Here is a 26,397-nt window from a genome sequence, read left to right as displayed (position 1 = left end):
TGAACACCAAAGCTCCTTTTCGTGGCACCGAGTCGTTGGGTCCTGCTAACAAGATCAAGGACATGGCCAAAAGAACGTGACATTCTATCGGCTAGGTTCTGACAAGTGCCCCGCCCCAGGCCGTCTGCCTCTTGATGCAAATTACAAAACTGATTACAAAGGTATGATCTAAAGACCCGAGAACAGGCGATCATGTGAATAGGTATATCGGGCGGTAAACGGAGTATGCGCAAGGGTATCCTCTTATCGTCACAAACTAGGCTCACAAAGCAACATCAAGCACCAAACTAACGTCGCTGACTTGATTGCCAGCGAGATCCTCGAGCACGGGTATCAGATCGAGCAGTTCGTTGTCATGAGCGTCAGAGAACCAGCTGCTGATGGGAACGGCGTGTTGCGGGTGGAAGATGTACGAAGTGGGCGAGTTGTCGATGATGATGGTATCCTTGAGGTCGCGGCCGATTTGTGAGAGATCCTGCAGGCCGTTAGTGTACTGTCGAGGGACATGGGTTGCTTGAGGTTCAGCCATACCTTGACGTAGTTGCCTTGGTGGTTGTAGCAACTTTCGCGGAAAAGCCTGTGGTGTACCACGCCGTGGATGTCGAGCTGATCGAGGAGTGGGTCACCATACTGCGTTCGTTCGTTAGTGTGATTCTGCATCCAGATCAAGCCTTGACGTACCTTTGAGACAGATGCTGTAAACACCACAACTTCATACAGCTCGCCAACCCTCTTCATAAACTGGTCAACGCCTGGTCGCTTGATGACATAGACATTGTGGTACTGTCCCTCGATTTCAACAGGAATGGTGAAGTCGGCCTGGTGTAGTATCTAGCGTCCGTTAGTAAACAGGAATCGTGAGGAATACGCTCAGCGACATACTTTAAAGCTACTGTGAACCAACGTCTCATCCAAATCAAGGACCAAGCACTTTTTCCCTTGAAATCTCGGTGCTATCGGGCCAAGGAGATACTTTTGCGGTTCCGAAGCGTCTGACAAGTCCGTCGTCTGATTCTGTACTGCTTCCTTCCTCTGCTCGAGTGGCGGGGGAGGCGGAAGATCGATTTTTGGGTGTTCAGGGTGCGCATCAATATCCTCCTCTTCGCCCTCCTGGTGGACATCATCGGTCGACAACGGGACATCCTTCATCTCAATGTCAGTGTCGATCTGCTTCTGCTCTGGAGTTTGATCTTCTATAATCCGCGCTTGCTCGACTGAAGGCCTTGGAAGCACCGGGGTGGAGCCAGGTGTTGGGTTTGTGATGCTGATTTGGGGCTGTGCTGTTTGGAGCATGCCAGGCTGGGGTGGCAGAGCTTGCTCTGTTTGTTGCTGCCTCTTGGACGAGCTTCTTGTCACAATCGGGGGTCGGGTCTCATTCGAGGGTCGCTCAGCTGTGCCGTCACCATTGTTCGGTTTCTCAGAGACACCTGGGCCGTATGTCTCAGCACCTGCCTTTTCATCCAGCGGGTCTTTTGAGTCGGTGTTACTTGACTCGGCAACGTTTTGATCCTGCTTCTTTACAGGTGTCGATTGCGAAGTCCGTCCAATTGGAAGCTTCTGGGCTTGCTTGACATTCTCTGGAGGCGTGACGTCTCCCGTCGCCCGTGATTCCTTGGGTGCAAAGCAGGGTAGGCAAGACAGCAAACCACCGGCAGACTTCCTTGACTTGCTCCTCGTTGAGCCCTCGCGATTGGCTGTGGCAGTCGCCGGGCGCGGTTGCTCGGCCTTCTCAGAGGCAGCAGCACGCTGCTGCGAGCGTTTGCTGCTCGCCGTGCTCCCTGCCCGTCGTTTATTCATGAAGCTGCGCTTCGAGTGCTTGGAGCCCCGTCCGATGCTTTCGGAGTCTGCCGCCGTGACTCCACTCAAGCCGGTAGTAGGCGTGGCCGTGTCGTTGGACTGCGAGCCAGGTCGAGGAACGTTCAAGAGCGAGCGTTTCTGCTTCGAGTCGCCTTCGCCAGCGTCTCCTGCCGATGGCCCTCGCGACGATGATGGGAGCGGAGCGATTGTGCTGGAGGCAAGGGTGCCTTGTGGGGCTGCTTTGGCATGTTAGTGACAATAGCTATCAAGCCGTTCGTAGGCATAACGCTGCTATTACGAAGATTAAGACATACCAGTGCCGTTGGGCCGTTCAGACGAAGGTAGGTTTGGTACGGGCTTGTCGGTCGACGGGCGAGTAGCGTCCACAGGTAGCGGTGTCGGCTCGGTGCTCATGGCTGCACTGGGGGTCCCTCAGACAGACAGCGCGCAGTGTTGGACGAGGGGTAGTGATGGGCGGTAGTGCGAGGGCGGAGGCTCCTTGCGTCGTCGCGTGGTCGTGTTGCCTCGTGGGGAAGAGGAGGAGTGGTAGCGGTAGCGGTAGCGGTAGCTGAGGGTGGTCGGGGTGCGCTAGTCGCTGGTTCCTGCTCGACAATGGCAACTGCACGATCGCAATTGCTTTGGGGGCGCGCGAGATGGAAGGAGCGATCGCCGTGTCGCGCAGATGGACAAGTCGCTATCGTCGAGGGTGGTCGAGGAGGAGAGGTGTGGGTGTAGGGGGAGCTTGGATCGGTGCTTGGGATGAGGCTGGTTCGCTAAGACGCGGGCGGAAATGAGCTGCCGTCCTTTACCGTCATCAGCGCCAAAGAGTCGACTAACCACGGCCTATGTCGACAACCGCGGGATCTCGCTCACGCGCACTGCTATGCTATGACAGCGCGTCTACGTCGGCGAATGCGCCTCTGAGAAGAGCTATAACTTATCACCTGGCGATACTCTGCCAAACTGTGCCGGGGCGGTGCGAGAGCGGCCACACGAGAGCGCGACAGGGGAGGCCTCTTTATGGGGGGGACGACTCGTTCAATGCCATGTCTATTCACGCCTAGCACCACTCGGTCCTAGCCCCGTCGTCGCCCAGCAGCGGCCAGGCCCAAGGACATTCACCTCTCCACACACAGCACAAGCACACCTCCATGGGCGAGTGGGTTGCCATCCCATCATCCAGCCATCCAATAGAAGCAGCTTGCCCGTCGCTGAGCAAGCGCGTCAACGGCGAGGAAATACGCCAAGCCTAGGGGCACACATTATCCAAGAGCAAACAAGGCTGCTGAGGTTTGCCGTTGCGCATGCCAGCCTCATGTCCCTCTCATAGACACTTGGAGCCCTGCATGAGGGCACCTCGTCGAAACCAACATGTCCTTTGCGGCCATGTCTTCGGCCAGGCGGCCGTTTGTGCAGCCACAGCTCGCAGACGGGACTCACGGCTAGCCGCCGTCGTACGGGGAAGCGATTCAGCCGTGAGCCCGCGACGCCCACTTCTGCCGCCATATCCTGGTCACTGGTCGTCACAGCTGCTGGTCAGATAGCCAGCATGGTCCTGTTAGCGTCGCGGAGGCTTCTACGCACCTCTACTACTGTACATGATCAACTCGGTTGCTGCTCTGGAACGTCCAAGTAGCTTTGTTCCAACCATCACATGCCAATGTCGACGCGTTTCACCCTGTAGCGAGTGCTTGTGCAGGTGCGGCCCGTCGCACGTCGAGGTCATCCCGCGCCGATCTTGCTATCTTGGATTCATGTATGGAATGTCACGAGCCCAACGTCCAAGGCTGAGGGTGTGCAGGCCAGGGACGCTCCCGAATTCTCCGTGGCCATGGGATGGGTGCGCAACAGTCACGGCCGGGGTGAAACGCCACAGGAAAAAGAAGTTGAAGACACCATCTACGCACCCGCGACAAGCCTGTGCCAAAGGAGACTACGAGGAATGCAGTGGTGGTGGACCGTTGAAGCCTACAAGAACAAACAATGTATCAGTCTTGTACTCAAAACTAGCTTCAGGTCACACCCCAGGCCGGCTGAAATTGGAGGTAACAGTCGCTGTACAACACTTCTCGAATCTCAAACAAGACCAAAAAGAAACGTCTTCCACGCCATAGAGCAATGACCTAAAGCGGCATGCTTCCATCATGGTGGAGACGTTGACCACACACTAGTGCAATCCCCGAGCCTGGCATAGCAGACTGGAGTAGCGAGTATGACCAAGATGCAAGTACAGGAAGACGAAGTAGTGATTGCCGTGTACGTCCTTGATACTAGATCATCGTCGTGTAAAGTGCGAGGATACATGCACAACAAGTTGATATAATATGACTGAATAACAATATATGAAGCGTTGACTAAGAAATGCTGTTGGGCGAACAGAAGGTAAGCATTTCCCCGGGATGCAATCGCAACATCGAATGCGAAAGTAAATGTTGGTCATTAATAGGTTGTTAAGGTTTGGAGGCGATCGTCACAACCCACTGGACCCTGGTCTTGGCTAGAGCTTAGCTAGCTCGCGGTGAGGTGACTTGCTGCTTAGACAATCATTCACATTTCCTCGACCTGTTGCCTGGCCCACATTTCCACGTCAAACAAATTTCAGTCGCTATAACCTCTTGTCCTCGCCTTACCACTTCCGCAGTCCAGGCTCGCCATGACCGAGCAACTTCCTACCCCGCAGAGCGAACGTGACCCCGCTACGACAGCAGACGCGAAGGAAACCCGCGACGAGGACAGAGAACACCACAAGCCGCGAGACAGCAAAGGCTGGGACGGAAAGCTAAGGCTAGATAAAATGGCAATAGGCGACAGTCCACGAGATCCCACCGTACAAGTGGAGAGTGAACCTGAGATATCAGACGAAGCACCACCACCAGAACAGCTTGCAGCAGACGAAGACCTGTTGGATGACACGCCAGAAGATGAAGACGAAATTGAGCTGGTCCACTGCAAGGTTTCAGACATGGATATGCTGCGATTGGAGAGGTTCAAGCAGATGAAGGTACCATGGTACCCTCCCTCATCTGTACCTTACTTTGGCTGACAAACATAGCGTCTCTGCCTGCGCCAAAACCGGATAGAATCCATCTCCATACCCGACACGGCCGCCTCGACCCTCACAGAGATCGATCTCTACGATAACCTAATAGGTCACATCAAGGGCCTCGACGCCTTTACCGAACTCACATCGCTCGACCTCTCCTTCAACAAGATCAAGCACATCAAGCGACTAAACCACCTGAAGAAGCTCAAGGACCTTTACTTCGTGCAGAACAAGATAAGCACAATTGAAAACCTCGAAGGCCTTACGAATCTGAGGCAGATCGAGCTTGGAGCGAACAGAGTACGCGAGATTGAGGGTCTGGAGACGTTGACGGGGCTCGAGGAGTTGTGGCTAGGAAAGAACAAGATCACAGAAATCAAGGGTCTAGATACTCTTGCCAACCTGAAAATCCTAAGCATACAGTCGAACCGACTAAGGTCGATAACCGGCCTGGACAAATTAGGCAACCTTGAAGAACTGCACATCTCGCACAACCTCATCACCGAGCTATCTGGCCTCGAACATAGCACCAATCTTCGCGTCATCGACATCAGCGCGAATCCTGTCGAGCATCTTACTGGGCTGAAAGGGCTTAAACATTTGACCGAGTTCTGGGCGTCGAATTGCAAGTTCAGCGACTTCAACGAGATCGAGAAGGAATTAAGAGACAAGGAAGAGTTGGAGACGGTCTACTTTGAAGGTAACCCGCTTCAACGGGCGCAACCAGCACTGTACCGCAACAAAGTCCGCTTGGCCTTGCCCCAGGTAGTGCAAATCGATGCCAGTAAGCCCCCACGTCCAGATTCTCGACATTGAAAACCCAAACACTAACACTTTGCTAGCTTTCGTCAAACAAGTCTAGGAGACGCATGCATGCATGGAATTGTAAAACCCGCCGATCCAAAGGCTCTTGCGCTCGTAGAAGAGCAATGATCAACAGGCAGATGATGATTAAGAGCTTGTACAGATCAATTCCTTCGTAGGAAATGCGTTCTTCTTGGAGCAGGTTTTCTCCTTCTTGGAGCAGATTTTGCTCTGCTAGGCGCCGTGCTTCGGTACTATAACTGAAATATCACCCTATTATAGCAAGAAAGGCAGCTAAAACAAGAAAAAGGTGCTGTAATACAAGCAAGGAAGAGCATAGAAGCGAAAGCACGACGCCTAGCCGAACAAACCCTGCTGCGAAAGGCGCGCATAATCTAGAAGGAACTGATCTATACAAGCTTATGATCATACTTTTAATGACAGAGATACCCAGTAGATAATGCATTCTAGTATCCCATGACCTGTTCATTGCGTGTGATGTTTGTCGTTTGTGCGTTGCAATGTGGGCTTATGAAGATCAGAATTTTGGCACTGGAGAAATGGTAAAACCATATTACAAACAGCTGCAACAGTTCCCTAGCCTTGCTGCAGTGCGAGCTTCAAAAGTTTGCCAAGATATCTCCAAATCCCAACGTCAAATCTAGATCAAAGTCATCTGTCCTGATTTCAAGTTCCATCCATGGCGGGCGAAATCGATACGAGGGCCGCTTCGAACTTGTTGAATAATGGCAAAAATGCCGATTCTTCGAAATCGGCTATCGCTGTTGGCTTGTAGAACGATGCCGCAATGCGAGTCTTCTTCCTGAAATTGGTGGACATAAACCTCATCCATAAGAAAAAGAAAACGCAACGCAAGACCTTCTAAGTCAAGAGGACCAATATCAACCCATAAATGTACTGCGTCTTTTTTCCACTGGCTCCAGAAAAGCTCGTATTGATAAAAAATCCTCTCTGATGAGTGTTGAGTATTTGACCTTTCTATACCTGAGAAAATTGAAACATTAGTGTGCGGAATGATGGACGTAACGGCAATGTTTGTATGTTAAGGAACCAAGGATTACTACCAAACATATTGTCACATTTGAGTGCCTATACTATCTCAACAAGTTCGAAAGGGCAGAATTCAAAGGCATCTACGCCTCCTAGCTCCGCCAAAATCTGGAAGCGGCCTATTCGAACGAACTTTTCTTGTTTATCTAAGCGTCGGATGAGAAGCCCCCATGCGTTTCTCTTCGTTGCATTCTCATGCTCAGACGCACTGTCATAATCTAAATTCTCCGAGAATCGCCCGTGTGGTGAGTTGATTGATGGTTGGTTGTCCTCGTAGCTTCCACTCGCAAGTTGCATCTCCACATCCATTTGAGTGTCCATGGGAGCATCAGGGATTTCGAGAGGTTCTTTGTTGTCCTCGTTATCATAAATTTGCCCCGATGGCACATTTGATACGTCGCCTGCGGAAGTTCTCAATATCGGTCCGTATTTCTCCCAATTGCCTCCGATACTGCTTGCTAAGAGCAGCATGTGCACTTCCTCGAGATGGAAGTGTTGCACTCCTTCCTCCACCAACCAATCTAGATCGCAGATGGAAAAGCGAAAAGCATTGAACTTGGCTTTCCACTGCTGGTAGCCCCAAAGTGAGAAGCGTATTCGGTCACAAAATCGGTTGACTTTGACAAGTTTCCCTTCGACTCGTAGTCCAGCATCGGTTATTTGGCCGTAAGGATTCAGGTCTCGATCCTCAGGGATGCACCAGGGTATTATAGACCGGCACTCGGAGCGAAGTTCGCCTTCAGTGGACGTAGATTTATTCTGGCCTGTTGTGAAGCGTTCGTACTGAATGGCGTAGTGCTTAGCCCAACTCCAGGAAGGACATATATAAGCATCAGAGGGCGCTAGTGGGAATCCGCAAAAGATTGCCTCCTGATCCCAACTTTTGTCTAAGGATTTCCATAGTAGTCCACGTAAAAGGTCGCCTGCCCAAAGCCCAGCGATATACTCATCTCCAGTCTCTGCAGCCACCATCTTTGCCAGGCCGGAAATTGCAGGAAATCTATCTCTTCTATCGGTGGTTTGGCGATGCGCGTAGTCGTGCATACTGAAGCTCCAGTCGTCATATATTTGTCTAAGATTTTGGCTGTGTCTATCACTCTGTAGATAGGAAGACATGCGTGGAAAATATGTGGTTTCTCTCTTATGGTTCGGTTCTATCCGGTCGCGCTTCCTACATGATACATATATGCGCGAGGAACCGAACGAGAGTAACCGTGTAGAGAGATCGAGTTCTTGAAACGTCCAAGCGCGGTCCACCCATGCGCCACAGTCTACGTCCAAGGATAAGGGATCGAAATCATTAAGAGGCTTGTTTAGCAGAGGCAGAGGACGAAGGTTGTATATCCCGCGAATTTCAGGTCGCAAGGCAGACTGGAATGCGATCCTAATGGGAGGGGAACGAGTTAGAAATCCGTCGAGGCACGAAGAAGTTGAGATTGCGCAGATCGTGACATAGGCATTTTCATAAACTAGTCCCATTCGTTCAGACTCTTTTCTCCAGTCTCTGTCGTCGTCCTGGATGATACACAAGGCGTCGATCCAGAGGTAACGAATTGAAAGGGCACGTGCTGTTTTTACTGCGTCTTGAATAACACAGGTCATAACGTCAACCGAGACGTTATCGAGATGCTGTTCCAGGGTAGAAGAGGTCGTTTTAAGCTGATATGCCGCGTCGTCCTGTGTTCCCCAGCAATAGCTCAGGGCTGTGTAACGTACCGGTAACTGTAGGTGTGCATCAGAAGTCTGTATAAGCCGAGTTCTATACCCTGCGTCACTGGTTCCCAAGTCAAGAAGTCGGGTTGGTAGGAAAGCGGATGTAGGTGTCGGACAGCATTTGAGACTGCAAGAGGCTAGCTCTTCCTTGATCCAAGCGATGTTCTCCACGCATAGTGTCTGTTCTCGCGGAGCCTGCATAATCTGCAACCATCTCATGCAATCGCCTGTTAATGTGAATTACGGTCCGCATGAACTTGACTTGATATCTCACCTTCTTCGCCATCCACGAGAAATATTAGTGCCCTGCGATTGGATTCATCGGTGCTGTCGACGTCGTCAAAGTTGACAGTCAAGTCGGCACGAAGCATGTATAGCCCTTCGCTGAAGGCGTATGTGTAGCCCCAGACGTAGTGCAGCATAAATGTGACATGACCAGGCTTATCCAGGGCAAGCTTCAGTGTTGCATCGCGCAGTGCACCACAGAATGTACAGCCTGCTTCTGAGGATGCCTTGAGATAGAGTAGATCTGGCAATAAATCAGAATGGTAATAGTCGAGCCTTAACTGTTTGTCTCGATGATCGTAAAATTGCAGGAGATATTCCCCAGACTCGTTCTTAGCCTCATAACCACCAAGCTCCTGGTCGTTGATTTGGAGGGCGGAACATTTGTTACAAAGACTTGCACCCGTGATACCTGGAAGGGCTTCAGCCATGACTGTCGGTCTAAAACGGCGCCTTTAAGATCGTGGGAATACCCGAACACTGCGAGAAACTGGAGGCGTGTAAATTTGAATTGTGTGAGTAAGAGAGTGTGCATGAGACGTTATTGAGATGGAAGAAACTGCACAGATAGGCCACAGTATTTGGGAGCCTTATGTCATCGGTAGGTACTAGCTGAAATAAGGTTGTGGCAGCGACACAGATCATGTCGTCTACGTCACTAAGATTCTCCCAACGATGCAATTTTGCAGTCTTGTATATCTACAGACATGACTGATATGATAGAAGATGTGCTGGTGGGGGTGGAGAAGATGGTGCGCTATGTGACTAGCCGAACTGATAATGGGGCAACAGGGGTCTTGGGTTGTGTTTACCGTCCGAGCTTCAATCCAAACAATCGAACATCCAACTCCAGCAACACCATCACAACATCGACAACAACGCGCTTGTGCTTTTGGCTGCGACATAGCATGATTCGGTGATTTTCTTCTTATTTGGAACTTGGATTGACTTACGCCGCTATGGATTCCACAAACGAGAACACGGTACGTATTGGAGCAGTAGTCCTGGATCCAGTCGCAAGACTAACCCACATGTCGCATTGAAGGGCATTGCAAAACGCTCAGGCATAAAACCACCGTCGAACTTCTCTTCAATCGCTTCGCCGCCTCGAGTGCTTGGCGAATTGCACGACGCTGGCATGAACGCGCGCAGCGCAATGCTGCCGCCGGCTGGAATCAAGCATAAGCCCTCTGGCTGTAAACTCCCCATCGCCATATATAGTGAGCCGGACAGGCCACTGACTCTCTCAGTACCCGAGCCGGCCTTCAAACGAAAGACTCTCGCAGAGCAAGCCGCCGAACCTTACAACCGAAAGCTCGTCGCGCCGCCAATCACCCGTCCAGTAACCAATGGTGTTAAGGGAACCATGGCACGCGGTATGGCAGCACCTACATCGCGCGCGATCCCGAAGAACACCTCTAGACATCCCTCCGCATCTGCTTTGAGCGGTAGTGTGGGCGCTGGCCCCCGCATTCAAAGTGGAACCACCAGACCAAAGTCCGCCTACGGTCAATACGGGGGTCATGCTAGGAGTAAATCACAAAACCCGAGCATGCGTCCCGCTACCGCCATGAGGCATCGTGAAGAAGATGACGAGGAGCAGGAAGCAGAGCGCAAAGGTGTGCAACCATTTCATATCTCTACGGACCCCGAGAATTGCTTGATTGTGTCGAAAAATGCGTTACCAGCACCGAAGAAGCGCCCAAACTCTTTCAATGTACTCCCCAAAAGAGTCTTTTATATGTCAACTTCACGATCAGTCTCATCTCCTTCCAATCTCCGTTCGATCACCCCCGTCATGGAAGAGCCTGCCGATATCGATTGCGAGGGCGTCTGCGCCGACCTTGAAGCGCTCACATTGAGCACTTCGAAGACAGACAACCGTGGTAGTCGATTCGGACGTGGAATCACTTCTGGCAAGGAGGCGAACCCTTTTCTTAAGCCGATAAAGTCTCATTCTCAACTTCCTCAACCTACGCCTACGCCTACACCTGTCAAGCATCATTTCATCGATCAGACACCCTTTCGCCAACCTTCTTCCTCTCCAAGGAAGCGAGCACCATTTCTAAATAGATTTACTAACGATCGCTGTCCAGATTTTTATAACGAACGAATGGAGGCGATGGAACGGGATTTCCGCATGTTCAAAGAGCAGATTGAGGGTGATGTTCGACAAGCAACAGACTACAAGGAATCTATTCAACAGCTACAGAATCGAGGTATGTGGAAGTCTTATAGTCTTCCTAGGGGTTTGAGTTACTGCCCACATCAAGTCTTTCATACGCTGGACTAACGCTGTCACCATATAGTTACTGAATTGGAAGGTATTCGCGCGCGACTTGAAATCGTCAACAAAGGTTTGGAGTCGGAGCTCGATGACACGAGGAGCTGCCTAAAGTCAGTGAAGTTGGAACTCGAGATGAACCAACAAAAGCATTCATACGAGGCCGATGACCTCCGCCGCAAGCTTCGTAACGAAGTTGATGATCTGGAATCTCGACATCGAAAGGACGCCGACCGAATGCAAAGAGAGCGCGAAGAAGCGGAGAGCAAGATCCGAAAAGAGCTCGAAACACGAATTGAAAAACTTCTCAAAGAGCACAGTGAAGAGCTGGCGGTGTTGCGGAAAAAGCTGGATGCTGATAGCGAAGCGGAGCGAACTAGGCGAACGAAGGAGACACAAGAACTTGAAGTAGAGTATGCTTCGAGGCTACGGACGGCTGCTCTTGACGCAGGCGTTAAGCAACGTGAGGCTCAGCTGCTTCAGGGTGAGCTCACCAACGTCAAGTCAGAACTTGATCGAGAAAGAAACCTGAAGACTGGACTTCAAACGCAGTTGACAGAAGCGACCACGACCAATCTCACACTGAGCGCCACGAACAAGGCGATGAAAGAGAAGATTGACTTTCTTGAGTCTGACAGCCAGGCACAGTCACAAGCATTCAATGACCTCCACCGACGGATGCAGGAGGCCATCGAGGCAGCAGAACGAGCACACGACAAACTGCGTCAAGAGGAAACACTCCGGCGGAAGCTTTTCAACCAAGTCCAGGAATTAAAGGGCAACATTCGAGTCATGTGTCGTGTGCGACCTACTCATGATTCAGAGACCGACCCGGCGCAGATCTCCTTCCCTGATAATGATACGGATAGCAAGGAGGTGTCCGTTCTCGGCCCTAGCAGGCAGAGTGCGATGGGTAAAGACACGACTGCCGCCTACTCATACTCTTTCGACCGTGTGTTCGGCCCAGCATCCCAAAATGGCGAAGTCTTCGAGGAGATCAGCCAGCTGGTGCAGAGTGCGCTCGATGGCTACAACGTCTGCATATTCTGCTACGGTCAAACAGGATCCGGAAAAACTTATACCATGTCCTCTATCGATGGTATGATCCCGCGTGCCACGGCCCAGATCTGGGATGAAGCGCAACGTCTCCAAGAGAAGGGCTGGCGCTACAGCATGGAGGGTTCCTTCATTGAGGTTTACAATGAGACATACAACGATCTTCTCGGCCGCTCGGAGGATCTCGACAAGAAAAAGGTTGAAGTCAGACATGACACGGCGAAAAAGCAAACCCTTCTTGAGAACGCAGTCAGTGTCATGCTCGACGGCCCCCATCGGGTGGAAGAGATCCTTGACACAGCCAGCAAGAACAGGACGGTAGCTGCCACAAAGGCGAACATGCGATCGAGTCGAAGTCACTCTGTGTTCATTCTGAAGCTCGTTGGTACGAATGAGATCACTGGCGAGAAGAGCGAAGGTACGCTGAACCTAGTGGATCTTGCTGGATCGGAGAGGCTCGAGCATTCGAAGGCTGAAGGTGCGCGGTTGAAAGAGACGCAAAACATCAACAAAAGCTTGAGCTGTTTGGGAGACGTCATCAACGCGCTTGGATCTGCCAAAGAAGGTGCACATGTCCCATACAGGAATTCAAAGGTAAGTTCACGCATTGGCACAATAAGCAAACAACAAGCTAACAGACTTGCAGTTAACATACCTACTCCAATACTCTCTCGGCGGCAACTCCAAGACGCTTATGTTTGTAATGGTTAGCCCACTGCAAGCGCATCTACAAGAGACTGTCACAAGTCTCAAGTTCGCGACAAAGGTGCACAACACACATATTGGGACAGCAAAGAAGCAGACGCGGACATAATGACACGGACCAGGATAGGGGGCTGAGGTGAATGGCGGACATTGGAGTAGCGGCGTGGGGTATGACTTTGGTGTTACATGTGTCTTTATCTGTTCAGCAACGACCGTTGAAGTGTTCGAGGTCGATTTGCTTTTTGTTTTCTTTCCTTGCAATATTCGATACTAGGCCTGTGTCTGGATAGGTGGCCTGCGCCGTGTATATTCCACATTGGCATGCGCAGGGGTACCGTGTGCTTCTGGGAGTTTTGGGCAAGGCAATGCACGCAGACAATGAACAACAACCTGACATATTTCTACAAGACCTTCCGCGGTCGCAGACCCCATCAACGAATACGCACAGCACATATAGCCCGTCCATCCCGCACATCCCGTGTCTCTGCATGGCCCTCGCACCATACGGATCTCCTCCCGCCCTACCCGCCTTCTCCTTCTCCACCCGCAAGCGTGCGTCCTGTCCCGTCACACAAAGCCAACGCAGCGGGAACCGCATTTTGGCCCCCAATCAAGGACGGCCTTCCCGCTGTCGAAATGTGTCTGTTTTCCACACCCCTTTGGTTTTGTTTCCTGATGGGGTAGCTTTTGGCTCGCTGGGTCCCGTGCTTGGGCTGGGCGGCGGGGAGGATGGGGAATTGGGACCGGGGGTGGTCGTGGCGCTAGGTATGTGCGGTATGCGAGGGCGGGATGGGATGGGATGGGACGGGATAGGATGGTGCGAGATGCAGTTAGACTTCTCGTACGGTGTGTATGAGCTAGGAGTGTGTAGGGCGTCAAGCAGATTACGCGTTAGGAATGAATCTATTTGTGCAATCAATCGTATCTGCGTCGCTAGCTGACAAGGTATCTCTGTCCCAAACTCCGACCAAAAGTTGCCTCGACATGTCCAGCAATCAGTAATCAATGCATACGCTCACCAGGGCCTCCAAGATCTACTCGCGGTTCGGTGGCCTCCAGTCAAATAAATCGAATGCCTCAGTACTCCATGGCCCAATATCTTGATCCCCAACTGGGCTAGGAATCTCCACCTCCTCCACAGGCGGCACATTGGTCTCCACAATCAAGCTTTTTGCGCGCTGCAACTTCCGCCTTGGATCCGTCTTCTTTATCAACGCTGAGAGACCGGTGTTCTTTTTGTTTGGGGGCATAAAGCTCACTGCCGTAATTACATTCGCAGGCTCGTCTATGATGTCTGTTACATCGCCCGCAGGTTTGGGTAGATTACGTCTCTCCCAGTCTTGTGCTGTACTTGGAATCGGTGCGTCGTTTTCGCTTCGCACGCGTCTGAAATTGCGATGTAATGATTTGTTAGTATCCTGTACGTCTTCTTCGATTGGATCGTCGACAACCTGTTTGGTCTTCTTTGGCTTCTGTAAGAGGGCTGCTAGTTCGCTTGTACTCACCAACGGCCCTGTCTTGCCTGCTCTCAGCGGATGAGGTGGTAAGGGGACGGTCTCGTTGCGAGAAACTGGGGCCGAGACCTCAGGTATTGGGGGAGTTGCACCGGACTGCCTTGAAGAGCGCTTGGGTTTCTTGCGGAAGCCGCCTGTCGACAGAGCTATCTTGTTGGGCGAAGTCGACGAATTACGTGATCGAGTATCAGAAGCTTCCGTATATGCAGGGGAAACATCCCTAGAGGGTGGTATTGGGAATTCGAACACAGGTACAGGGGGTAAAGACTCATTGCGAATTGAGTGGGGTCTTTCAACTGCCGCCTTTCGTGGTTGTGATTTTCGCATTGTGCTCTTTGGCGAAGGTGATCTCGGCTTCGCAGCCTGCAGCTCATGAGGTGTGGGGCCGGAGCGCTTCTGAACAGCCTCTTTCGTGCCTGCTATGCTTGTAGTGATGGTACGTTTGGGTTTCGGACTGCTAAACTCTGGAGAAGAGGGAAATCCTTGCGGATGTGATGGCGATGAAAGAACTAGAAGTTGTTGATCCAGGATACCATGGATGATTTCTGGGTCATCAAACACATCCAATGACGCTTGTGGTGGCGATGCAGAGACTCTCACTCTTTTCGGAGCCATCCCCTCGCCCGTTTTCGACCCCTTTCGTTTGCCTTTAACAGGAAGAGCTGCCTTCGCGATCATGGAAGAAGCTCGTGAATGCGGCTCATCATCATGCGACAAAGCTAGGGCTGGTTCTGTGGTCGGAAGCTGCGATATTTTTCGAGCCTTGGCTGTTGTGCCAGACGCCCTAGGTTCACTGCTAGTTCTTGGGGCCTGTTGTGGAAGTGATTGACACAGTAATGTTCCCCGCTTCACGCCGGTCGACAAACGTAGTGACTTGGCTTTGGGGTTTCGAGGTGGGGATGCTAGCGGTGATAGTTCTTTTTGTCTCTTTCTGACAGGCTGCACTGCGAATTCGATATTGGTCAAGCGATTCGAGGCGCTCACCGGAGGCGAAGATGGAGGTTCCGGCTGTTTAGGTGTCTCTAAGGCTTTTACTTTGGGCACTGGCACCTTCCCTCGAGGTACCTTAGGGGTCTGTACGGGCGGTTTCGCTGGCACTCTAAGAGGCTTAGCTACAGGTGGAGCTGGCGAGAGAGGCTTCGGCTTTGATCTGACGATCCTAGGAGGTGTACTCGGGAGCGTTACGTCTGACAGAATTGCTGTTGTAGGTTCTGGCTCTGAATCTAAGATGATGACGTTTGCCCCTGGCGGTATAAATTTCGTAGGTTTTCGAACATTATTCGCCGTCGAGGGCCTCGCATACACAGGTAGGTCCTTCTTCGATACTGGGCTTTCGTCGTGCACGGGGCTAGAGGCTCTCCAAGATGCGGCGTTGTGCACCGTCTTCTGCCTCTTCGTTGCCCTTTCCTCCGCCTCCTCGTTCTCTTTGTCCCTGTCGTTCTCATTTCGAGCCTCGTATGGGGACTTCATGGGCACTGCCTTTCCAATAGGGCCTTTTGGCGTCCCAAGCAGAGTGTTCAACGACTTGTGCCGCAGTTGTGAAGCTGCTTGCGGTGCGACGCTGGGTGCAACGGATGTCGGTCTTTGGAACGGTCGTGTCTGAGAAGCAGCGTTTGGGCGAGCGGGCGGCTCCTTCGTCTTCTTCTCGAAGAGCGGCGTCAAGTCTGTTTGCGTCACTCCCATGGTCTCGGCCACCTCGACCATGACGCCCTTGTCGAGGTTGAGCTCGTCGCCCTCATGCAGTTCATTGCTGTCTTTGTAGTAGGTGTCTCCCAGGAAGTTCCTGGCCTGGTCGTACACCATGACCCGGTTGTTGAAGGTGTGGAATTTGAGGTAGCCATCCTGCCAGCGCTTCTGCTTCCGTCTGACGTCGTGCGTGAAGAGACATCGAAACTCTGCGACGGGCGCCGTGTTCTGGGACGCGGGGACAGCAGAGGGGCGGGGCGTGCCTCGCAGTGAGGTCGTCATGACGCAGATATTCGAGTGGGACGCGTCTTCGGAGCGGTGGGCGACATGGACGGCAGTGCTGTCGCTACAGGGTGCGAGTTGAGAGACGTGAGGCTTGATGGCGACGCGACAGCCTTTGCGCGAGAGCAGGTGACTTAGCGTCGCACACTACGGCAACGGCTTGCCCAACCCACCTTAGGGGAGGAGCTGCCACCTTTCACCGGATGGGATGGGATGGGCTCCAGGATAATCCGGCTATCGGAACGCCGCAGTCGCTCGTTATACGACCTCAACCCATGCATGGCATGTCTTCTTGGTGGGACGCCTGTCGATTCGGTCGTGTTGCTGATGAAACGCGGGGCCAGACTGCCCGCACCCTGGCCCTTCGCAAGCCCTCACCACCATCACCGCTCTCCGTCAGGCACAGCCACCGCTAGCGGGTGCGCGAGGATTACTTACGTCCGCTTCTCCATATTTCGTGTCCTGCCTCTGCGTCTTGCGTCTTCCTTCCTCCTCAAGCTTACGTCGCACAATTGCTGCCACCTTGCAAGATGCAGCGCATGCAAAGAATCACCGGGCGATTCCTGACCAGGACGCCCAACGAAGCCGATGTCGAATCCATGCTGCACGACTTTAATGACTCCAAATCCATGCTGGAAAAGGTACGTCTGCTACTATCTACCATCTCCTCAGTGCCTTTCTTTGAATGTGGGGACATGTGAACTCGTGGGGGTCTTCAACTGGGTGCACAATTCTAAGCTCCTACCCGTGGCACGTCCAAGGCCGCACCAATACCTGCATACCTAAGGCTCTCGGTATACCAGCTTGCTGTGTATAACTGTGCCTGGATCCGAGCTAACTTGCCTCAGCTCGAAACGTCGGCGAAGCAATGGCGTGACGCGTGGACCAACATCCTCAACCACCAGCTTTCGACCGTCGAGCACATCCTCACCATCTTCAAACCTTTGGGCGGCGACAGCTCGGGCTCACATGTCGCGGCCGAGACGCCACAAGCCACCTTGGAGCGGGTCGCTGGGCTCCAGGAAGCTTTTAGCGAGCTCAAGACGGACATGATGGAGGAAGTCAAGGACATTGACAGAAAGTTGATCGTACCAGCGAAGCTTGCCAGAGACGCGCTGAAGCCCATGGAGAAAGCCATCAAGAAGCGAGATGACGCCAAGGTAGGACACGCTCGATGCCGCCATGTCACTGTCACTGACGTTGTTTCCCGCAGGTCGATTACGAGCGCTACAAGAGCCGCTGTGAAGCCCTTCAGAAGAAGGGGACTCGCTCGGAGCGCGAAAACAGTGCTCTATCCAAGCACGAGGTCGATCTCGAGCGCGCTACACACACATATCAACTCGCCGACGAGAATCTTCGAGACCGGCTGCCCCGGCTGAACGCAGCGACCTTTTCTATCCTTCCCCACCTGTTGACAAACCAGATCGTACTACAGAACAACCTCATTGGTAATCTGTACACCGTGTTACACCAGTACTCCCACGAGCAAGGCTACCCGGATCCGCCCCCAGAACCGGAAGAGGTGATACCCTTGTGGGACTCGAGCTTCACACCTTTGCGCAAGGAGATGGAAACAAGCCTCGGGTTGCTGAAGTCGGGCAAGGCAATCCACTTGCCAATGAGGCTACCAGAAAAGGGAGAGACTCTGACAGGCCTTGGTATCAGGAACAAAGTTATGCCCGGCCGGCGAGTCAGTAGCAACGACAGTGTTCCTACCATTACTGGAAGAGTCTCGAAACCATCAGCGACTTTATCTTCGCCCTCTGAGAACGGTCCTCCGCTTAGCTTGGCGAATAAACCTTCGTATAGCTCTCTCAGTGCCTCGAAACCACGGATACCATCCAGCTCGCCGCATTTGACTCCGGGTATGGATCAGTATGGACGGCGCCTCTCAGCAACGTCACAAACATCGTCCTATTCAAACGGCACAAACGGTCACAGTGACTATTTTGGAAAGCCCCCAACAGGCCACACGACAGGTGGCGCAACCCCAGGATTCTCGCCCAACCCAGCAGCAGGGAAAAAGAAGCCTCCACCTCCGCCGCCACCAAAGAAGATAGGGTCTTTCCAATACGAATATGTTACGGCCATGTATGATTTCGACAGTCACACCGCTGGAGACTTGTCGTTCAGAGAAGGCGATCGCATCCGTGTAGTGAAGAAGACGGAGAGCTCACAGGACTGGTGGGAAGGAGAGGTACATGGGGTGAAAGGAAGCTTTCCGGCAAACTACTGCAAATAATTGTTGAGCATTGCAGCAACAAGCCGGGATCAGGACAGCCTTCAATGATATCCAAAACTGCATTAGAGGAAGGAGTTAGGGCAAATGGGGGTCTTCGTGCTATCGGAGGCTAATTCAGATAATGAACAACGCGCATGGCTTTCATCAATATTCCAGCGTACAATTTGATTCTCTCTAATGGCATCTTGGGCTGAAATTCCCGTGGTGGCTTGGTGAAGGATATTGGCTCCACGTATAAATAGCAATCCATCCATTTGTTTATCCAATCACCGTGCTTTGTGTATTGGCAGATTGTTTTTCCTGCCGAAGCGTTCAGCCCTGAGGAGGAGCCAGCATTTCAGCCCCAGGCTCCTTCTCTAGCTCCCGCTCTCTGGCGGAGCTGGTAGCCGCTCATGGGGCGTTGCATGTGCGCCTCGTGCTACCAGCCGTACGCCATCCAAATCATGACTTGTAGCCTTCGTTGCGCACCTGCGCCTCAGGTCCAGATACAAGACAATCACTAAAGTCGGATTTGTGTGCACTTACCTTAATGGCTGAGAAGACAATGGCGACAGTAGTATGTGAATCGCGCGCATGGCAATGCAAGGAGTGTCGCGTGCTAATGTTGATGACCAGACCCCCATCCTCAAACCTCCCTTCGCTGCGCGTCCCATTCCCCCCAAAGTCCCTACGGCGCCTCTCTCCGCATCGCAAATATCACTGCAAAATGGCGTCAACACCGGTCCACAGCCTGTCCTCGACACCGCGACTAACATCCCGCTCTCGCCGCTGGACTCGCTGCCTACGATAACAGGGCGCGGAAATGCCGTCGTTCTCGCAAATGACTCGATTGGCGAGTTTCTAAAGGCTGATTTGGATCTATCGCGGCTGAACAAGATACATGGACATCTTTGGATGGCCGGCCGACCAATGCGCGCCAGGCCACTGCACAGATACAAGATGGAAGGGTTCGATGTTTTGTTTACCCAGCAGATGGACTTGCATCTCCTCAAGTTCTCTAACAAGCTCATGATCAAGCCGCTGCCGGAATGGATATTATCCGCCGACTTCTGGAACGTCCATCTCTGCGCGAGCGAGGAGCTGCACAAGTCCGCATGCGGATTCCTGCTCTCGTATGTCTGGCTAGTGGTCACGCCGCTGGATCTCAAACTTGCCCATGACCACACGCTGCTCCCGAGCTTTGTAACGTGGCATTGGTGGAAGGAGTTTGTGGGAGACTTCTACGGTAATGTGGATATCAACACACTGCATCAAGTCAACAGGCGCTATCAATTCGGCGATCTACGTCTCGGACGTGTCAATTCGATATACCGTTCGCTCTTCTTCACCACGCATTTCGTGCGCGGCTATCTCTACGGGTACAATCGCTACGTTGTGTTCTTCCAGCGCAATTTCAGCTGGATACTCATCGTCTTTGTATTCTTCTCGCTCGTCCTGTCGGCGATGCAGGTCGGCACCGGGCTCGACGAGTTGAAGGACAACTATGCATTCTTGAAAGCTAGCTATGTGTTTGTCGTCTTCAGTATGGTCAGCGTGGTCGCTGTGTTGGCGGTGGTTACAATTCTCTTTGTGGGGATCTTCTTGTTCAACATGGTGACTGCGATAGGTCATGCGAAGAATGTGCAGAACGAACGGAAAAAGCTTGCGAGGGAGAGAGCTGAAGGAAAAGAGGCCTGAAAGTTCTATGGAGATGCTATTGATACCCAACACCGTTAAGAGTCAAAGAACGGAACAGATGAACACAATCACAGCTCATCCTTCGCCGCCGTCTTCGTCTTGACCTGCAGCGCCTCGACCGTGAACTTGACCTCCTTGTCCCCAGTATTCGTATGCGCCACCTTGCCAATCACACCACCGTCCTTAGGCTCGTTTGCATAGTTCTCAAGATCATCAAATACACCTAGCACACAATGTCAGCATAGCTACCCCCTTCATCATCAAAAGTATAAAACAAGAAACCACTTACCCTCACACTCCAGCCCCTCATCAGCATCATCCACCCACAGCGGCAAAATGGGATATATCGCCCCGGGCGCAAAAAACACCACATCATCCTGCACACTAAAGTGCTTCTGCGTCTTCTCCCGCTTCAACCACTCGCGCACCTTGTACGGCACGTCCAACATATCCATCTGGATGAGTTCGCGCCCGGTGCCGTGCACGTCGATACCGCCCCAGGAACCGGCGTATAGCTGCTTGTTGTAGAAGACTTTGAGCTGGGGAGCCACGTCTTTGAGATCGGGGTATAGCTCGTTGAGCTTGTAGATCTTAGCGTGGTAGGTGTTGCGATTTTTGCAGTGTTGGGTGTATGGGTGGAGGCTTGCTGTGTCCCATTTTGCCGCCCAGATTTCGCCGGCTGTTGGGGGCTCTGGTACTGGAGAGGAGTCGGCGGCGGCAGACGATGAGGAAGAGGAGTCGGTGGCGTATACAGTTGTAGCTAGTAGTGCTGTGGGGAGGAGATTGAGTAGTTTCATCTTGACTTTGTATGTTTTTTTTTTCGTTTTTATTCAAACAACGGCGAATACACCGAAAGACCAAAAAGCACAGGAAGAGAAACAAAATATATTTATTTGAAAGTATACCTCTGTCTGAGTTGGTACCTATATACCTCTAGTATCCAATCTTGCACTTTCATGCGTTCTGTCCTTTACGTAGCTTGAGACGCTCCCGCGATGTTTTTCCGACTTCCATATTAACCACCGGGGTCGTTAGCGACGCGTTAAGATCGCGATAGATTAAAAGAACACTGTGGCTGGACATTCGAGAAGGACACAGGAGAGACCAAGGACATGTGGCATGAGCTATGGGATGGCATATAGTAGTGGTCTTGGACTTTCTTCATGTGCTAGCTTGGTAGGCATGGTGATCTAGATCCCTGCGTGCGCGGAGCTCAGCATCATCAACTTGAGAGGGTTGTTGAAACAGACCTATTGCCATTACGCTAATATGGCAACCTACTCTCATACAAGACTTGGACATCTTCTCGAGACGTTCGCAGTTCTCTCCCCCGAAGTTCAACCTACTGTCAACAGGGTTCTGCGTGATGACGTATGGATCAACGGCTGTCACCCCCTGCACGCTTCCAGCTTCCAACACCGACCAACCATCAATCACCACAGCACAGCCTCGTCAACGTCTATCACCAAATAGTGCTGTCCCCGTCCCCTGAAAGTTTCGAAGCGAGTGTAGTCTGGGATAAGCCACCGAAGCCACCGACATGTGGCAATGGATCAGTATCAGGTTTTGTACCTGGCTATCGATCAACGAGTAGATCCGAGAAGTACGTAGATATCAGCAGACACGCCGCCTGGCAACCTGAGGTAACTATTCACATCTTCATATTTTCACATGGTTCTACTTGTCTGTCCATCTCATCTTAGCACTGCGCATTTCCGCAATCATGAAACTCAATATGCCGTTCTCCTCGAAGTTCAAGGAATCGGGCCTACTACCCACTGTGGAAGAGACGTATGGGGATAAATATACGTCAAAGAATCTAGACGAGAAGCAAAAAGACAGTCTAACCGCGACCGCACCAATTCCACCTCAGCCCACTCCAGCACGCACACGCTCAACGCGAATCCATGAACCCATACGCACATCCTCGCAAGCCAGCCACAAGCCTGGCATAAAAGGCAACAGCAGTAGTTCAACACGACCAGCGACCTCCAAGTATGTTGCAGAAAAGCCGCAGAGACCCGGCCTTGAGCGCAGCCGCACAACAGCCCGAACACGCTACATCGATATGCTCCTGGGCCTCGACCACGTCTCGCCCCTGCACAACATCCTCGCCTCGCTCTTCGTCTGGGTCCTGCTAGCCGGCTACATCGTCTTCCCGGCCACCTTCAACAAGCTGCAAAAAGACAAGAGTATAGAGGACAAAGCGCAGACGAATCTCGAGCAGCACGCGTTACGAACTGTACGCAATGTGCCGCTACTGTACGTCGCGGCTTTTGCGTGTGGAGTAGGGGTCCTGGGCTGCGTGTGGCTGTGGTGGAAACACCGCAAGAATTACGTGTGGGTTATTAATCGGATCTTTTTACCTGCGCTGTTGAATAGTATTGCGGGGCTTGTGTCGACGATTGTGAATATTTATTCTGCGCAGGACGGTAGGTTGGCCCTTTGTCCTTCTTGGATCTATTCACGATTTCAGTCTATCATTTTATATCACTGTTCTTCAGCGTTTGCATGCAAATGTATTAGTCGACGATCAACTAACGGCAAGCAGGCCAATACTCCGTCACAGCCATGGTCACCATCATCGTTACATCGGCGTGCTCAGTCGTAGCTGCTGCCCTGTTTTTGCTGTATAATACCGTCATGTTGAGGTTAGTGAAGAGGAAGCATGAGAGGGAGATTAAAGCTGCTGAAAGGTATGAGGCGAGGTATGTGGACGGACAGGGGACTAGCGATGGAGCACGAAACGTGTAGAGTAGATGGTCACTCACTGTGATAGATGCGCGTGATAAGACTTAACCCGCTTGTTGACTTTTAACTACAACAACTACTATTATAATTGATTACCTTCGGATAATCGCGAATAGGTGCGATTCCCAGGAAGACCAGGTGACTCTAGATTGATAATTCTTGTCCACCTGGCTACCTTAGACGTCTATGTCTCGTGGATTGTGTAATTTCTATCACCACATAGCCACAGCAAGTCTTTCTTTATACATCTCATCACATCGAAGCCATTTATATTCGCTCAATGCAATTCTGGAGTCTAGCATCTGCACAACACCATTTACTTGCGCCAATAAGTCTGCACAAACTCATGCGCCCAATCAATGACACCCGCCTTCCAATCTCCCATACTCTCCTCTATAAGTCTCTCAAACTCCCTACCTGCTTCATTCTCCCCTTTACCCAACCACATCCTCTCCTGCACCTTCCTCACACTGCCCTCCCTCTCTACTTTGATATCAGGAATATTCGCACCTTGCATGAGCGCAAACAGATTCAAGAGTAGGTTGGAAGATTTGCGGAGGGTAGACCACGCGGTGAAAGCGTAACTTTTGAAGGCGAGGAAGTTGGGATGTTGGGGCCCGCCCATGCCTTCTATGAGTTGGAGGGGGAGTTTCATTTGCGGGGCGAAGGGTTTGGGGTCGCGGCCGAGAATGTAGCCAAAGTCCACGTGGAAGAAACAACCGTCGGGGGCGAGGAGGAGGTTGTCTAGATGGCGATCGCCTACACCTAATAGATACGTAATTACGCAATACCCCGCACAGCTCTTGATGTAGGTATCCATTGCTTCTTTCCTTACCCCCAAGGGCGCCGCGTCATCGGGGTTGTTGGACCGAAGGTAAGCGAGAAGGCTGCCCTTGTGCTTTTGTACTGCTGCTGCAATGGACATGGAGGGTATGAATTGGAATGCGCCTGCGGAGGTTGAGGTAGCGAGAATGCGGTATGGGGTCAGTTTCAGATCGAGGTTCTCTTTCCGGAGGAGTCGGTCCATTAGCGTAATGATTTGGATGACAAGTTGATCTTGACGAAGATCGTCACCGGTTTTGAAAATAATTGGGTATTTCGCGTCGGTTGTTGTCTTGAAGCTCAGGACCATGGGGAGAAGGGAGGATTTCAGGACGTTGCAGTCGTCAGTGTGGATACCGGTAATATACACGGAAGGATCAAGGGGTAGCGGTAGTGGTTCGAAGTTTGCAAGCTCGTTCTTGGGATCTGCTAATGCTTTCTTGAGGCGTGCGAGTTTCGTTGGTCTATCCCCACCGCCAAAGCGAACATCTTTTGATATCTTTGCCAGAACGGTGAGTAGCTCGCCTTGCCGACGGAAGGTGTTCCGCGTCTCGACGCCTTCTGGCGTCTTTTCGAGCTCGACCATGAAATCGTACTCGATTTTGGCGAACAAATCGCGGTGTTCAGGCTCCTGATCAGTGCTGAAATCGCTGATTTCGACCATTAGGTACCAATGGAGGAAGTTACCCAATGTAAAGCTGTTGGCTGCGCGCGTAACCAGGAAGAGTGCCAACGAGGAATCATCGCCTTCGCCTGGAGCCTCATACTTCAGGGCCTGTACTAACTGCAGGAGGTAGAGCTGCAACTCTTCATCATCCGCTTTTTTTAGGCGCTCGACGGCGTAGCTGCGTACAACTGGGTGATCGAAGTGAGGTCCGAGCAATTCAAGAGCATCGTCAACATCAATCTCTGCCCACTTGTCGAGAAGGGGTGCTGCTTGACGTGCTTCCCTTGGGCTCTTCCAGTTGACGCACTTGACAAACTTGGTCAAGGCTCGCTTGTCGCGAAGGAGAAAGTATCGGAACTTCCAAATGTCGTCTCGCTCGTGGGATGTGATCTCTTCGAGCGGGCCCTTTGACAGTAGTAGGTTCAGCTTATCTCGGACGTGCACGTTAGGCTTTCTGTCCCGGTCCAGCGAGTCTGTTTGTTGACTACGCATCAATTCACGATGCTTGTCCTCGGCTGGGTTGGCCCTTCTTCCGATCTCTGGGTCGTAGATCTTGATCAACCGACCCGCGTCAGCATCGCCATAGCCAACACCGTCTATATCTATGCCGGGCCCGAACGATACTTCAGGTGGCGGTCGCAACCTTACGTCTGCTTCAGCGGGTAGTCTTAGGTCTGACACAGGAGGTGGAGGGTACTCGACGTCCGTAAATACAATGGCATGGTCGAAGCGCGGGAGCTCAATATCCAGGTAGAAGAGTTCTTCCTCGTCGCCCTCTACAGAACCATTCGTCCCATTTGTCTTGCTTTGACGGTTCAACGCGGACGCTTCCGCCTTGAGTGCCTCGCTCTTTATCTTCATCATCTTCTTATAGACGAGTGCGTCAAGCCAGCTGTTGGTGGGCAGATCTCCCATTTCCTGCTTCTTCAGAAGTTCCTCCAGTCTCTGCATCTCTGCGACTTGCTCATCGACTGTATCTTCCACCACCTGGGCTTTCCTGCTCTTCCGCGCCGGTGGTATGACCCACGGCGTCGTGGTGTTGGTCAAGCCATCGGCCGCCTTGAAACGATGGATCCTACACCGCTGCCTGCCTTTCTGCAATACGTTGTCCTTGTCGAACAGCGGTATTGTAGTGCCGCCGAATGGCACAGCGTGCAAGTTCGAATCCTTGTCCTCGGCAGGCGACAGATCCCAGACGGTGATGGCGAGCTGTGCGGATGCGGGCAGGTTCGAGTACGTGACAGGCAGTTGTAGCCACTCGTTCCATATTCTTGCGTTCTTGAACGACTTGTACGCGGTTTGGACGGGGACGGTGAGCGGCTTGCTGTCGGCCCATATCTGGGTGGTAACGTAGAGCTCAAAGTGGGGGCTTTGGTTTCACGTCAGCCTCCCGCTCCTCTCACCAGACTACAAGCTTCTTCACTCACTTGTTGCTTGAAGCTCTATGTCTTAAATCTGGGCGCTTGAGCAACACCGAGTAGGGGATAGGCTTCTGGTTCCCATCAAGACGATCTCTGTTCCAAGCTCAGCACAAGCTAACCAGACATGGCAGGACTTCTCACATTCGAACATGTACCGACAGCTCCGTCAAATCGAGAGACGTCGCAAAGTTGAAGGCTTCCATGGTGAGCGGTGGGCCAGCTGTTTACTACCGCATGCCTTGGGCGAGCATCATCTAAGACGGTCGAGCCGAAAAGGGTACGATACGAAGCGTTCAGCAGCACTCGCGGAGGCTTGAAGTGAGTGGCATTGCGTAGCCAACAACAAAAATCCAGTCACGTCGGATTCCAGGCGGGGTGAATGGGACGTGATGCGCACAGCGGGTCAGACGCTCCACCACGGCCAGGGCAAACTGCAGGGGTACGCGGCGGAGCGTCGGCACGTGATGTGTTGCTTGGCTTACGGCCGTTCGCACTTGGGGGGGCTCCATGGCTTGGTGTCAGGCGGAATCGCGCTAATCGGGCGGCCTCTGGGTATGGGAGCAGCCGCGTCCAGGAA

The 26,397-nt window shown here is 52.2% G+C and overlaps 12 protein-coding genes across 12 annotated transcripts; 6 read left to right on the top strand and 6 right to left on the bottom strand.

Annotated features, from left to right (window-relative positions):
• Positions 1-19: 19 nt before the first annotated feature.
• On the bottom strand, positions 20-2,394 carry K460DRAFT_61080 (NIF-domain-containing protein). Its single transcript, XM_040938561.1, has 5 exons — positions 2,112-2,394; positions 883-2,033; positions 682-831; positions 532-630; positions 20-475 (listed from the first exon to the last, which is right to left on the bottom strand). The coding sequence occupies exons 1-5, from the start codon at positions 2,209-2,211 to the stop codon at positions 263-265; spliced, it is 1,713 nt and encodes a 570-aa protein (XP_040790149.1). The 5' UTR covers positions 2,212-2,394; the 3' UTR covers positions 20-262.
• A 2,056-nt stretch (positions 2,395-4,450) lies between these two features.
• On the top strand, positions 4,451-5,702 carry K460DRAFT_402926 (L domain-like protein; the record flags this gene model as incomplete). The annotated part of the gene is made up of 3 exons (XM_040936572.1): positions 4,451-4,798; positions 4,850-5,624; positions 5,683-5,702. 3 exons carry the CDS (start codon positions 4,451-4,453, stop codon positions 5,700-5,702), a joined length of 1,143 nt encoding a protein of 380 aa, XP_040790148.1.
• A 105-nt stretch (positions 5,703-5,807) lies between these two features.
• Positions 5,808-6,220, bottom strand: K460DRAFT_61122 (uncharacterized protein). The gene has a single exon (XM_040938562.1). It carries the CDS (start codon positions 6,132-6,134, stop codon positions 5,913-5,915), a length of 222 nt encoding a protein of 73 aa, XP_040790147.1. The 5' UTR covers positions 6,135-6,220; the 3' UTR covers positions 5,808-5,912.
• Positions 6,221-6,749: 529 nt separating this feature from the next.
• Positions 6,750-9,414, bottom strand: K460DRAFT_414308 (HET-domain-containing protein). Its single transcript, XM_040937663.1, has 2 exons — positions 8,703-9,414; positions 6,750-8,655 (listed from the first exon to the last, which is right to left on the bottom strand). The coding sequence occupies exons 1-2, from the start codon at positions 9,142-9,144 to the stop codon at positions 6,755-6,757; spliced, it is 2,343 nt and encodes a 780-aa protein (XP_040790146.1). The 5' UTR covers positions 9,145-9,414; the 3' UTR covers positions 6,750-6,754.
• A 146-nt stretch (positions 9,415-9,560) lies between these two features.
• K460DRAFT_363649 (kinesin-domain-containing protein) lies at positions 9,561-13,329 on the top strand. Its single transcript, XM_040932858.1, has 6 exons — positions 9,561-9,696; positions 9,759-9,909; positions 9,964-10,332; positions 10,810-10,932; positions 11,023-12,647; positions 12,700-13,329. Exons 1-6 carry the CDS (start codon positions 9,673-9,675, stop codon positions 12,865-12,867), a joined length of 2,460 nt encoding a protein of 819 aa, XP_040790145.1. The 5' UTR covers positions 9,561-9,672; the 3' UTR covers positions 12,868-13,329.
• On the top strand, positions 12,944-13,745 carry K460DRAFT_61019 (uncharacterized protein). Its single transcript, XM_040938560.1, has one exon. The coding sequence runs from the start codon at positions 13,124-13,126 to the stop codon at positions 13,697-13,699; it is 576 nt and encodes a 191-aa protein (XP_040790144.1). The 5' UTR covers positions 12,944-13,123; the 3' UTR covers positions 13,700-13,745.
• A 47-nt stretch (positions 13,746-13,792) lies between these two features.
• Positions 13,793-16,240, bottom strand: K460DRAFT_278007 (uncharacterized protein; the record flags this gene model as incomplete). Its single annotated transcript, XM_040928218.1, has 2 exons — positions 13,793-14,372; positions 14,442-16,240. The coding sequence occupies 2 exons, from the start codon at positions 16,238-16,240 to the stop codon at positions 13,793-13,795; spliced, it is 2,379 nt and encodes a 792-aa protein (XP_040790143.1).
• Positions 16,241-16,447: 207 nt separating this feature from the next.
• On the top strand, positions 16,448-18,748 carry K460DRAFT_363647 (uncharacterized protein). Its single transcript, XM_040932857.1, has 3 exons — positions 16,448-16,881; positions 17,089-17,400; positions 17,454-18,748. Exons 1-3 carry the CDS (start codon positions 16,771-16,773, stop codon positions 18,480-18,482), a joined length of 1,452 nt encoding a protein of 483 aa, XP_040790142.1. The 5' UTR covers positions 16,448-16,770; the 3' UTR covers positions 18,483-18,748.
• Positions 18,749-18,850: 102 nt separating this feature from the next.
• On the top strand, positions 18,851-20,159 carry K460DRAFT_306926 (uncharacterized protein; the record flags this gene model as incomplete). Its single annotated transcript, XM_040930047.1, has 2 exons — positions 18,851-19,038; positions 19,098-20,159. The coding sequence occupies exons 1-2, from the start codon at positions 19,012-19,014 to the stop codon at positions 20,157-20,159; spliced, it is 1,089 nt and encodes a 362-aa protein (XP_040790141.1). The 5' UTR covers positions 18,851-19,011.
• A 68-nt stretch (positions 20,160-20,227) lies between these two features.
• On the bottom strand, positions 20,228-20,956 carry K460DRAFT_279393 (uncharacterized protein; the record flags this gene model as incomplete). The annotated part of the gene is made up of 2 exons (XM_040928328.1): positions 20,228-20,382; positions 20,449-20,956. The coding sequence occupies 2 exons, from the start codon at positions 20,954-20,956 to the stop codon at positions 20,228-20,230; spliced, it is 663 nt and encodes a 220-aa protein (XP_040790140.1).
• Positions 20,957-21,833: 877 nt separating this feature from the next.
• K460DRAFT_332728 (uncharacterized protein) lies at positions 21,834-22,913 on the top strand (the record flags this gene model as incomplete). Its single annotated transcript, XM_040930854.1, has 2 exons — positions 21,834-22,591; positions 22,708-22,913. The coding sequence occupies exons 1-2, from the start codon at positions 21,883-21,885 to the stop codon at positions 22,911-22,913; spliced, it is 915 nt and encodes a 304-aa protein (XP_040790139.1). The 5' UTR covers positions 21,834-21,882.
• A 23-nt stretch (positions 22,914-22,936) lies between these two features.
• On the bottom strand, positions 22,937-26,212 carry K460DRAFT_306920 (phosphatidylinositol 3-kinase). Its single transcript, XM_040930046.1, has 3 exons — positions 25,962-26,212; positions 25,827-25,913; positions 22,937-25,768 (listed from the first exon to the last, which is right to left on the bottom strand). The coding sequence occupies exons 1-3, from the start codon at positions 26,021-26,023 to the stop codon at positions 23,227-23,229; spliced, it is 2,691 nt and encodes an 896-aa protein (XP_040790138.1). The 5' UTR covers positions 26,024-26,212; the 3' UTR covers positions 22,937-23,226.
• Between the last annotated feature and the right edge of the window lie 185 nt (positions 26,213-26,397).

Source organism: Cucurbitaria berberidis (genome assembly GCF_010015615.1).
Source record: "Cucurbitaria berberidis CBS 394.84 unplaced genomic scaffold K460scaffold_2, whole genome shotgun sequence".
In the NCBI taxonomy this organism is placed as follows: domain Eukaryota; kingdom Fungi; phylum Ascomycota; class Dothideomycetes; order Pleosporales; family Cucurbitariaceae; genus Cucurbitaria; species Cucurbitaria berberidis.
This window is presented reverse-complemented; position numbering and strand designations above follow the sequence as displayed.

Coding starts and splice junctions, on each gene's coding strand:
- K460DRAFT_61080 (XM_040938561.1), bottom strand. CDS start 2,211: ATGAGCACCGAGCCGACACCGCTACCTGTGGACGCTACTCGCCCGTCG. Junction 832..882: donor TGGTTCACAGTAGCTTTAAA/GTATGTCGCTGA, acceptor AACGGACGCTAG/ATACTACACCAGGCCGACTT. Junction 476..531: donor ACCAAGGCAACTACGTCAAG/GTATGGCTGAAC, acceptor AACGGCCTGCAG/GATCTCTCACAAATCGGCCG.
- K460DRAFT_61122 (XM_040938562.1), bottom strand. CDS start 6,134: ATGAACAGGTCATGGGATACTAGAATGCATTATCTACTGGGTATCTCT.
- K460DRAFT_414308 (XM_040937663.1), bottom strand. CDS start 9,144: ATGGCTGAAGCCCTTCCAGGTATCACGGGTGCAAGTCTTTGTAACAAA. Junction 8,656..8,702: donor TCTCGTGGATGGCGAAGAAG/GTGAGATATCAA, acceptor TCACATTAACAG/GCGATTGCATGAGATGGTTG.
- K460DRAFT_363649 (XM_040932858.1), top strand. CDS start 9,673: ATGGATTCCACAAACGAGAACACG. Junction 10,333..10,809: donor GCAGGAAGCAGAGCGCAAAG/GTGTGCAACCAT, acceptor ATCGCTGTCCAG/ATTTTTATAACGAACGAATG. Junction 12,648..12,699: donor TCCCATACAGGAATTCAAAG/GTAAGTTCACGC, acceptor ACAGACTTGCAG/TTAACATACCTACTCCAATA.
- K460DRAFT_61019 (XM_040938560.1), top strand. CDS start 13,124: ATGCACGCAGACAATGAACAACAACCTGACATATTTCTACAAGACCTT.
- K460DRAFT_363647 (XM_040932857.1), top strand. CDS start 16,771: ATGCAGCGCATGCAAAGAATCACCGGGCGATTCCTGACCAGGACGCCC. Junction 16,882..17,088: donor CCAAATCCATGCTGGAAAAG/GTACGTCTGCTA, acceptor AACTTGCCTCAG/CTCGAAACGTCGGCGAAGCA. Junction 17,401..17,453: donor AGAAGCGAGATGACGCCAAG/GTAGGACACGCT, acceptor TGTTTCCCGCAG/GTCGATTACGAGCGCTACAA.
- K460DRAFT_306920 (XM_040930046.1), bottom strand. CDS start 26,023: ATGGAAGCCTTCAACTTTGCGACGTCTCTCGATTTGACGGAGCTGTCG. Junction 25,914..25,961: donor CTGTCGGTACATGTTCGAAT/GTGAGAAGTCCT, acceptor AGCTTGGAACAG/AGATCGTCTTGATGGGAACC. Junction 25,769..25,826: donor CATAGAGCTTCAAGCAACAA/GTGAGTGAAGAA, acceptor GTGAAACCAAAG/CCCCCACTTTGAGCTCTACG.